Consider the following 12,222-nt stretch of genomic DNA (forward strand, 5'->3'; position numbering starts at 1 on the left):
AGTTAAATTAACTCTAAGGTGTGAAAAGAGACTAAATAAATAAATAAAAGCCAAATCCATCCAGCTGGTGAAGTCACATCCCTGTACAGGTGGGCCAGTTCTACCCTCCTCTGACAGTCCTGGCAAAATGCAGCTCTCTGCCTTATCAAATCAGCGGCTCAGTTCTTTAAAGTGCCTGCTAAAATAGCGCGCCACACAAAACACGCCGGGCAGGTGCCTGACTTAACAGCTCTGTCAATAGTCTCGGCTGTTTGTTTATCGCAGCATTCTCCGAGCGTCCTTAGCATCATGTTAAGACCACCAGCTGTTAGTGGGGAGGACTTGCTTCTATTGATGATATTCACATGGCTGCCATCTTGCCAGCAAGGTGATACCTAGGTGACACTTCCCACAGAGAGCCCATTCATCCAAACAGAAAAGTCCTCTCTAATTATATTAAACACTGTCAAAATCACCAACATTGCAGCTGTAGGGAAAGCTTGAATTATCCTCTTTCAATCTGTAAAGTTTTAGTTTAATAAAAATCCACCGTAGACATTTTATGAGCTACTTCCTGTCAAGAAATTCCTTGCAGATGATTATTTTCTAAGTATCAAGAGTATGGAAGCGCTCGTTATCAGTAAAGCAACCTCCTGCTGCCTCCTGCATTATGTGCACATTCAACAATGAGTTCAATATAAATATATAATAATGTAACATATCGGAATTGGCCGATATGACCCCGCAAATAATCAGAAATTGGATGTCGGTCATAATTTCAATATTGTTCGTCTCTACTTCACAGTACAGACGAGCATTCTGCGAAAATAAGCAAAACATTCTAGGACAACAACAGATACAAGTTCCCAATGCATGGCAACACGACATGTTGAGAGCTTGTAGATCTAAAGCCATTTTCAAAGAGATCTGGTGTGGAGAGGACCAAGTATGGAGCCCTGGGGGACTAAGCACAGCGTTTAGGGTTTAAGTGGTTTTGACCACGGTGGTTTGACCTATTGACTTTGCCAGTCGAGACTGATTGTACTTACAGTATGCCTCATCCGTCTTTACAGACACAGCCTCAATAATTTCGCTGCTGGAGACCGTAGCACGATCTCGTTGAATCACTATATCTGTGGATGTGGCAGAACCATTGACTATTGGACTAGTACCATTATTGGAATTTACTGCTTGGGGGTGTTGTGGCAGTGAGATTCAACTGCTTTCTCTTGCCACCTTCAAAATATGACAACATAATGACGGAAATATGTCATGTTGAACGGGGGAGTTCTCAATCCCCAAATGTCTGTATCCAGGACTATTCCAGCAAGTATATAAGGCTTAAAGCGTATTAAATGTATTATAGTTAAGCTTAAGCTTATTAAACGTATATGCTATATAAGAGTCTAGACTCACGAGTCGGTCCCTAGACACTCAACTAGAGACAGCAAGGACCATCTCCCAGGCTTCGTTTCTGGGTGCAATCAATTAGCTTTGTTAACGGCCGTTTTCGCTGCTGCAAAAACAGCTAGCTACCTCGCATTCAGAATACCCAGATGGATCAGTGGGCAGAGATCTCGGATCATGCAACCAAATGTACCCATTTGGTTCCGTTTGTACTCTGAGTTACAAATGGATGAATAAACACTGGGGGGTTTTAATGCGTGGAATTGGCTGAGTATTTAAATTAGGCCCATTTCTTGGAGCATAAAATAGAATAGAACATTCACATTAGCCCCGTGCACACAGTCTTGTCCTCATTTTAACCAACGAACACACATCCATCCCCACACATAAATATATATATGAGGACACAGTGCATAAATCGCTGCTGTAAATAATTAACACTCCAAAAGGCGTTTGATAGTGGCTGGAGTTACACTGCCACTCTGTCCAGAGGATCCACACGCAGAGCTTTGCCAATCTGTCTGCGCTCCGCTGAGCAGCATGTGCCTTTTCCTCCAGATTACGGATGGATTAATGGCCTCCAAACAACTTAAATGGAAATTATAAGACTTCTCCCACCCCCCCGTCCCCCTCCCCCACAGAGCAACATAACAGCCATTAACCTCTCCCCTTGTACTGGCCTGGGAGTCTACAGCATGCAACATGCCGCTAGGATATTAGCTCTAATCACCCTGATCAACTGCAGTTCGATGCGTATCGATCGCGGGGACTATGGATTTCCGATAGGAGTCATCCGTTATGGTATCGGGAAGAGGCCTGCGGGGATTGACCGGAAATGAAGGTTACGGTAACAGTTCAGCGTGTTTGTCTTGTTCGGCTAATGAGCGAGTCCTAATGATTAATGTCACTCACTCTGCAACAACTGCAGCCTCAACCTCAAACCCAAAAGTGGAGAACCGACAGAAAGGCAGGCTCGTTTTTAAGGTTGTCTAGGTTGGTGCAAGGTCTGCCAACCCAATGACAATCCATACATGTGACAGTGACGCTTGTTTGTTCAAGCATCAATCTTTAACTGTGTGTGCGTGTGTGTGTGTGTGTGTGTGTGTGTGTGTGTGTGTGTGTGTGTGTGTGTGTGTGTGTGTGTGTGTGTGTGTGTGTGTGTGTGTGTGTGTGTGTGTGCGCGAGCGTCTGTGTATGCGTGCACACAGTCTTGTGTGTATGTACGCTCGTGGAGTACACTGATTGGTGGGCGGGCGATTGGGCAAACGAACATGCCTTTTTGATTTGGGATTGTGTCTGCTGCAATCCTTTCATCAGTCAGCAGCCCCGGACAGATCAGTCTGTGTGTGTGTGTGGGGGTAGATTGTGGGGGTAGATTGTGAAAACATCAACATAATTTTTCCCACACTATTGTGGCCATGAATCTTCCTGTCCGCGTCACATAGATCTATGGCCGCGTTTCACACAGTTGTTCCAATGGCTTTCTCTGCATGGCACTCCCCCCCCCCCCCCCCACCCGCCCCACTCGGAGAATGCTGCGGTAAACAAACTGCCGAGGCTATTGACAGAGCCGTTAAGTCGCCTGACGTGTTTTGTGCGGCGCGTTATTTTAGCAGGCACTTTGAAGAACTGAGCAGCTGATTTGATAAGGGAGAGAACGGCATTTGGCCAGGACTGTGGAAGGAGGGGCGAACTGTTGTATACACATCCTCTCAAGTAAAACCGTGAGGTGCCTCAGACGTGTATACACGTCTTTAGGTCTTTTTTAGCGATATAAAACGGGATCGTTGAAATCCATTTTTTGACAGCGGCCGTTGCTAGGCAACGCCTTGCTCAGAGCTCCCGGACACGTTTTGCGTGTGCGTGCAGCCACTCACTTCCTTATTTACGGGCCGACAAATCTTGTTATTCTCTCTAAATCTACGGCGCCCTCTATGGTTCTGATCATAACGCCAATGTTCTGTCCTAATTTCTGACATCTCGTTTTGGAATATTACCACTTCTAAAGAGAGCTCAGCGCGAGGTAGTAATGGAACATTTCACCTCCCAGTTTTTGGGGGAAATGAAAGGCGGGGCTTTTCAGAGTAAAATCTGCCTCATCTGCTGGGCATGGATTCAATTTAAAACAAAATCCTCTTCGCTACTTCAGTGTTCAATGGATTATATGTCATCATATTACAGTAAGAAAAACGGGTTGTCCGGAACACAGAGACAGGCAGACTGGCATGACGGTCACATTATTATCGCCTCATCAATTTCGGTGAAAACTATCTGGATTTTTTTAGACCGAATCAATACCGACATGGAATTCTTATAGCCGATGTTGATACACTGCCGATTACACGGTGCGTCTCTCTACTGTGTGAGAAGTGGCCGGAACAGGAGCACTATAGTGACACTATAGTGACAAGGACGAGGTGACACGCTGGTAATGCCTCCAGAGAAAAAGAAAACAACCCTTATGTGTCGTCCTGAGCCAGGTGACCCGGCTGCCATGTCACTTTGTGTTTACCTGTGTGTGACTATGAGGTCATGGCCAGTGGGACCTGCAGTAAGGACACAAAGCCTGACAAAATGACAACATCCTCGCCGCGCTGATGTTAAGCAAAGACTACAGACGTAACACGGCAGTGTGCGTGTGTGCGTGCGTGCGTGCGTGCGTGCGTGCGTGCGTGCGTGCGTGCGTGCGTGCAGAACTTTATAACCACTTGAACCTGGTTGCGGAGTCCCTCTCGGGCTCTACGCTATAGTGTATTTTCCGTATTCTGTTATTCGCTGAAAATAGTGGTTGAAGACTGAAATGACATTAATTGATCATTGTTCCTACAGTACTGTACATCACATGGAAAAATAATAAATGAATGCATAAAATGATCAATCGGTTAAAAATGGAATAAACAAAACTGGAATACACGCGTCGTTAGTAACGATACAAATAAAGGGCCTAGGAAGAGAAAATGTAACGACTCATTACATTTACATTTTCTTTTCGTAGCCCCTTTATTTGTATCCCTTTCTTTGTTAATGTCTTTTGCCAATTGCCGCAAGAATAGATAAAGTAACTGTTGCTGTGAGACACTGGTTCCCAAACACTGGGTCAGTTTTTTTTTGTTTCCTACATTTTGTTAAATTAAAAACGAATTCAATATATATTTTTTTGTTTTCGTTTTTCAGTAATTTCATGGAGACGAAAAATCTAAGAAATTCTATAAATTATAAAAACAAGCGGCACACCATGTATGTGTTGTCTCTTTTGGCTCACATGCAAAAACGTTTGGGAACCACTGCTTTAAATAGACGGGACCTCAAAGCCCAGTGATCGTACAGCACTTTGTTCTCTTTGTCTCTGTTCCGTCGCAACAACAAGAGCCATCAACAAAAACAGGAAGATGGCTGTGGACAGCTAGCCCCCCCCCCAAAAGAAAAAACCCAACAAAAAAACGATATTCCGCCTCACAATTTGCTGCCGCCATCAATTTGAAGCGAGTCCATTCCATCCTGAAACATTGTTCAACAACTCCAGCAGAAGAGCTCCCGCTGACCCATCTCTTCACAGTCGTGAATCGAGACCTGCAAAATTCCCCAAATGAGCTACAGTAGCTCCAGCACCACTATATGAATATGCTTCGCATTTAGAATATAATTGGTCACATAATGTGACCAATTATATGTTCTAATCTTATACATAGCTACCAAACCTCCAACCTCCGGCAATTAAGTGGTAGGGATCATTCCACTGTGCCCAGATGACTGGCTGCATGTCACGGCTGTTCCCTTCCTTCCTTCCCACTGCAGGTGAACGGTATTGATAGAGAACATAATTATCTTGAATCCCATTAAAATGGCGTTATGCTTGCACTGCTAATGTCCCTGTTAATGAACGGCTGTCATATATAATCACAATTCTATCGCTTCTTATGTAGGCCTATATATTTTTTTTAATTATAGTTTTAACTACAACAATGAATCCACCGACGAAACGCTATCCTCAACATTTTTAAATGTTATTTTTAAATAAGCCTCTTTGCCAGTTGCTCTTCCTCTCTTGCACATTCTCTGTCTAAGTGTGTGTGTGTGTGTGTGTGTGTGTGTGTGTGTGTGTGTGTGAGTGTGTGTGTGTGCGCGCCAGACAGCCTCTCTGCCAGCGATAAGAACACTGGAGGACGAGTGCCATCTCCAGAAGGAGTGTCAGATGGCAGTGGGGAGGGTGGGCGGGATCTGTCTATTCTTCCTTTGTTGTTTAGCCCTCGGCAGTGTTGATTTCGTAGACTAAAACTATGACAAAAATGTTTGCAGACTACCTTTTTTCACTGAAAACTAAACATAAACTAAATAAAGACTAAGCTAACATGACTAAAACTAAGACTAAATATACTGAATATTTCAGCAAATACAAACTAGACTAAAATGTTGGGGGGGTGGGTAGTGGAGAAGAGATTCAGTAAAACTAAAAGACAAGTCATTTCATGCTTGGCGTGCGTGCATGCGTGCGTGCGTTCCCTGTGAGTGTGTGAATTTCACTCTAAGTTGCCAGGGCCTGAGCTCATCTGCATGCGAGGAAGGATCTGCTCACCTACAGCACTCTTCTCAAACTGCATGTGATAAGCAGCGTTTTCATATTTATTCTGCAAAAAACCCACAAAAAAAACAACTAATGACCGAAAATAGCCGATCTACAAGCTTGTCGTGAGCTTGTAGATCCGCTATTTTCAGTGCACAACATGCTTTCACAGGAGAAACGTCGACTTCTATGGAATCCAAGTGACTGACATCAGTCATGGTGACTGAGAACTTTATGTATGTGTTAAGGATACCTGGCATCCCCATTTTGAACATGCAAGTATAGACTGATGGATATATTTGTTTATTGTTTTTGTGAATGATGCCCATCAATCCATCTACGGTTTGCCCTCACCCAGTTCATGTTCTCACCTACCCTGACCCTTGTCACTTTAAACTGTGAAGACTTGACCATGTTTTTAAATAATACACATAACATAATCGACATCTTAGATAACTGTCTCGCGCTTACCATCCTAGCAGTCTCTTTCCCAGACCTTATTATGCTGCCTTCAACCATCATGGCTTCAGTTTGTGCTCTCAGTAACTATTACAATAATGTGATAGGAAGGTTAGAGTCAGCCTTGCACTAGGTCGAGGATGAAACTGCAACTTCGGACTACATTACCCACGAGTCCCCAAACATACAGACTTCCTGGTCCTCAGGAAGGGACATCATCTCTGAAAGAAAGCCTCGTCACCATCTGAAGAACTACCAGCTCGATAGGGGCCGCTACACCTTATTTCTGTGAACTGTTGTCATGGTGGAGTTTGTCACCCTGACAACGGGGTTATTCTGATAACCTTATCATAAATAGAACATCCATTTTGTGAATTGTGGAGAAACATCTTCTGAATGTAGACTTCATCCTTTTTCTCCGATTATAAGACCTGACTTAAAACTCACATCCTGCCTGGACTTCAATTATTGCTATTAACTATTCATGTGGGTACTTTTGAAGGTATAAAGTAATTTTACTCTGATACTCTTAACTATTCATATAAGGTATTTTCATCTACGGTATAACATTATACTAAACATTTTTTAAGTTGATGCTAAAAGGTATTCATACTATGGTTAACTTTAAACCGTAAAGTTAATGGTATATTTTTACAGGGGTATTTCTAGTCGATTACATTATTACATCTGGTAAATGGTGTTTTCCTACAGATACATTTATGATTCTACTACATCTTTCTGGTCAAAGGGGCTCTTTAATGCCCGACATGGCATTCAGCCTCTGACTGATGGTTATGATTATGGTTCTCTCTTATCTGGCGATGTCCAGTGTTCCTTCATGAGTTAGACATTCACAAATTGAGTAATGAATAAATGTATCCATCATAGACAATATTTTCATCAATTGCAAAAAGAAAATAAATAAAGATAGCCGACCTATGAACTCACAATGCAAGCTTGTAAAACCCTCTAATTTTTTTACTGGATCACCCAGGGCTACATTTTTATTAATCTTTTGCCCTCTACACCAAACCTAGCCGATGGACACAATTCCGTTTTCGACCTTATCTTTGTATAATTGGTCATCACTAATGCTCATGATAAGATAGCAATATTTCCATCTACTTGTTCTGCACCTCAAGAGTTTGGCTGTGGACAGCAGATATGGCAGATTTCGGAAGGTCTCCCCCTTCCGTTCCCAGTTCCCGGAGGCATAATATTCCATTCTTCATGGAAGATTAAAAGCTAAAGTCTCTCTACAAGCGTTAATATTCCAAACGAGATGAAGACATTGTAGCCTGGGTTCCGTTTTTCTGTTTTATATCAATACAAAAGCCCTAAAGACGTTTATACACGTCCAAGGCCACCTGCAGTTTGATTAGAAAAGACGTGCATAGTGCATACACGACTCCTTAGTAAAAACGGTGTTGAGCTGCATGGTTTCTATGCTGTCCGGGGTTGTGACAGCTGCAGCTCTGTGCGTGTGTGGTGGTGGAGCTACTGTATAGTGTAACAGCCTGCCTGTAATATTGACCCATTCCATTCCCGGGCGTCCTGTGGCTCACGGCTCTAAACGCCAAAGTGCTGAACACTGCACAGCATGGCAGCCTTCCCTAATTAGAGCACACTATTAACTCTTAGCTCAGTTAGATGATCTCACCTGGCCGTATAGTTCCTAACGTTGCAGATTAGCCATAGTGGCAGGGGGGTAGTGGTGGAGGTGTGTGTGTGTGTGTGTGGGGATGGGGGGGCACAAGACTTGGCTCAATTTTTTCAGCAAAAAGCCTTTTGTGCTGGGAGCGGCACACTGGGGAGAGCGCCTATAAAGTATCGCTTCTGGGAATGAAGCAGTCATTTGGAAACAGTAGCAAATGCCCCCTCTTACACTTACAATTTACAGAAGGGGTGTGAGGTGTGTGGGTTTGTGTGGGGGGGAGGAGGGTAGGTTACACTGGGCTCCTCTGTTCGCTCCGACACTACAGCCGGGCGCGCGCACGCGCGCAGCGCGCGCGACACACACACACACACACACACACACACACACACACACACACACACACACACACACACACACACACACACACACACACACACACACACACACACACACACACACACACACACACACACACACACACACACACACACACACACACACACATAAAAGGAGCCAATAAAGCTGCTACCCTCTTGAGAGTTGATGTACGGTGCCTGAAAGAGTGCTGCTGAGATCCATATTAAAGGCTTTATTACTAGTGTCAGATTCAAATTAGCGGCGCTGGCAAGCCACGGCGTGCACTAGCGTGCGTGCGTGCGTGCGTGCGTGCGTGCGTGCGTGCGTGCGTGCGTGCGTGCGTGCGTGCGTGCGTGCGTGACCAGCCAGTTTTGCCTTCAGCCACACGCGGCTGACTTCTAATGTTCCACCTTACCATTAGAAAGGCGGGTTTAAATGATAACATGTGCAGGCTGACCATTTAAAGCAGTGGGGTGGGGGGGCACATGTGCTCAGCATCAAATTACACTGGAATCTGACTCTGACTCTAATGAACTGACTCTAATACAGTTCATTGCAGCAACATGAATCTTCTGTTTACCTCATGGCTACCTCTCTTTGGTCCAGTCTGACTCTAATACAGTTCATTGCAGCAACATGAATCTTCTGTTTACCTGCGGCTACCTCTCTTTGGTCAAGTCTGACATGAGTCCAGCTCGAGCAGGACTCATGTCAGACTTGACTTGACTCATGTAGCCTATAGGATCCTATACATGATAGCATATAGACATAAATGGCAAAGCTGACATGAAATCGGACTAATACATTTTCTGTCAAAAATATCAAAAGCTATTAGACAATAGACATGAGACAATGACAAACAGCTGTCTCTTTACCACAAGTGTATTAGATGGCTTTTAGACACCGAAGCCCACAAGTATGTTTCAGCTATATGTTTCAGATGAACGTTGCAGTGGATGTGAATTCAACACAAAGGCATGATCACCACCTCCACCACTGGATGAGGGAAAAGATACATGAACAACATTTCTTCATGTGTAGTATCTTTGCCATTATTAAATAATGGCTCACGCATGAATGCCATGCAAACAAAAAGCACATGACAATCAATTATTTCTCACACATGAAGCACAGTTCTCTAGATATTGCTGTTCTTGTGTTTCAAGTTCCTAAGATTTCATTTGTCAACACATCAGCACATTCTCCATGCCAATTTGAGATTTATATTGAAATTGAGGTGCTGGGCATAAGCATGCGCGTGGGAACACTTTGGGGATTACAAGGCAACTTCTCAGTGAGGCAGGCTGTAGCCTACATATATACAGCCCCATAACGTGCATCTGTGCAACACAGACACACACACACACACACACACACACACACACTTGCCCGCCGATATAACATCATCATCAGTTTGGGAAAGGAAACGTATCAGTCAGAACTCAAGAGCAAGTGACGGTGCGGGCGCGAGTGTGGCTCTGTGGGAGTTCTAGGCAAAAAAAACCCCCAAAAAAACAAAGAAGGATCCATCACGAAAGCAAAAGATGACCAAAGCACCAAAACCATAGCTGATATTACATCACTCTCCTCCACCCCCCCCCCCCCAATGAAGGGGGACTGAAAGTGCTTGCTCAGCATCGAGGAGCCTCTCTCTCTCTCCCTCTGAATCTTTAAACTGTGTCCAGAACTTACAGACAGTGCTTTAAGCTGACAGCCGGAGCCGGGGGAAAACACAAGACCAGATGTTTTAATAAGAATACTTTAACTTACCAGTTCCGGTGATCCAACAGCAAAGAAACAGCCAGGAAATCATGATGGTTAAGGAGCGCTCTCGCAGCAGAGAGAGACGTCTTCTTCTTCTTCTGCTGTGCGTTCTTGAACACGGCGGACGCGCTGAGGGTAGATTAGAGAGCTTAGTCTCGAGTCAAACAGTGTGTGGAGTTGAGCTTATATAGACACTGATGATGTCTCCCTCTTTTCAGCTGCGCTCTCTCCCTCTCTCTGTGTGCATGTGTGTGTGAGTGAGCATGTGTGAGAGAGTCCCCTCTTTCCCTCTCTCTCTCTCTCTCCCCCTCTATCTCTCTGTCAGTGAATAAGTCTTCAGTCTTCACTGCTCAAGCCTTCCCCTCAGCTTTATTCAGTTTCTTTCACTCATGGTGCATCAGTCTTGCTTTCCCCCCCCCCTCCTTCTCCACTGTGGCTGCTGCAAGTGCGCTCTCTCTCTGTCTCCCTCTCTCTCGTTCTCCCTCTGCTCTCCCTGTCTCTCCTCTCTGCATCCCTCTCCCTCACTCTGGTACAATTCAGTGTAGAAAGTGCTTAAGAGATTGGCTCCTCCCCCTCTCCTCCAGCCTCTGTGTGTGTGTGTGTGTCTCTTCCATTCAGTCATCCTGGATGTTGATGTTTTGTTGTTTTTTTCTCTCCCCTACCTAGACGAAACATTCCCTTGAATGATGTTGCATGTGTTTTGGCCATTTTATCGGGACAACAACGTGACGTGAGGACAAAATGGGCATTGAAATATTTATAATATTGTGTTCTTTTGTAAAATATATACCAAATACACTGCACGGATCAGATTTCCTTATGATCATAGGTCTGAGTGGATTGACAGACTGACGTGTGGAGGGATTTGTTCATTAAAATAATGGTCTGAAATGCTCCGGTTTGTTTTGTTGGCCAGCGGTACAGTTCTAAAAGGGACATGGTTGGACTGCAATATGAGGAAATAAAGGTCATACACTTTACAAAAGTATATTTATATATATATATATATATATTTATTATTATTTTTTATTTTTTTTAATAGTCGGTCGGCAACCGGAGACCAAAGTAATATTTTGCGTGGCCTAATGAGTTTGATAGTTGGTTCTATAAAACCAAGAGTAGATAATCATCTGGATTTGATCAACCCAAATCTTCAGTGTGCAATGCATCATCATATTGCAGTGGTTCTCAAAGTAGGGGGTTCCAGGTGGTCCCCAGCTAAATTAGTAGCCCGATAATAGCCGATCTACAAGCTCAAAGCTTGTCGCGATGCGACATTGATTCAGATTTTGAAATGTTTTGAAACATTTTAATAGCATGAATCTACTATGGGGTCCCTGTCACAAAATATGTTCTGATGGGGGTCCACAGCCAAATACATATCCATGTAGGGGGTCCTTGAGATGAAAACGTTTGAGAATGCATACTGTCATAGTGGATCCAGAGTGCATGCGTGACCTCACTGAAGGTTCAATGTTTGTGTCCACTGTCCACACTCGTACCTGTTCTTGTGACGTGTCCATGACGTATGTTATATGACACGCAGCCAGCCTCCTGGACTCTCTGTCTTTGTCAGCACCATCTCAGCACCTGCCAAACAAACACACAGAAGAAAAATACAAAAAAAATCAATCATGGGCAGATCAAGTGTGGGCAATGGACAAAATGTGAACTAGCCTATTATTTTCTCTCTTGCCGTCTTTTGCAGGAACTTTTATGGATACGGCATTAATTAAAACAGTGGTTCTGTTATACGTGTTCTTTAAACACACGGTTGAAGATGTGTTTTCATAGTAAATACAGATTAATGGGAATTTATATAAGCTATACTGATCATTAAAACAAACATGCTCTGAAAATGAAGTTAAATGTGAATGTAACCTTTTTAATGAATAAAATGTAATTTTTGCAATCTCTATGGTAGAGTATGTTAATTCAAAATAACATAAAAAATGTATGTGGATGTATTTTGTCTCCCTTTGTCTCTTCTGTTGAGACATTTAGTTGTCATGTTAGGTGTCAATGACTCACCTATAGA

At 43.7% G+C, this 12,222-nt stretch overlaps 1 protein-coding gene across 1 annotated transcript in view; it reads right to left on the reverse strand.

Annotated features, from left to right (window-relative positions):
• LOC310861486 (kin of IRRE-like protein 3) overlaps positions 1–10,376 on the reverse strand; it is a 269,242-nt gene extending 258,866 nt beyond the window's left edge. Inside the window, exon 1 of the mRNA XM_083768947.1 lies at positions 10,191–10,376. Coding sequence (XP_083625073.1) covers positions 10,191–10,233 — 43 coding nt within the window. The 5' untranslated portion in view covers positions 10,234–10,376. The remainder of the gene's footprint in view (positions 1–10,190) is intronic.
• Between the last annotated feature and the right edge of the window lie 1,846 nt (positions 10,377–12,222).

Source organism: Protomyctophum parallelum (assembly GCF_964188405.1).
Source record: "Protomyctophum parallelum genome assembly, chromosome: 1".
Classification (NCBI taxonomy): Eukaryota; Metazoa; Chordata; class Actinopteri; order Myctophiformes; family Myctophidae; genus Protomyctophum; species Protomyctophum parallelum.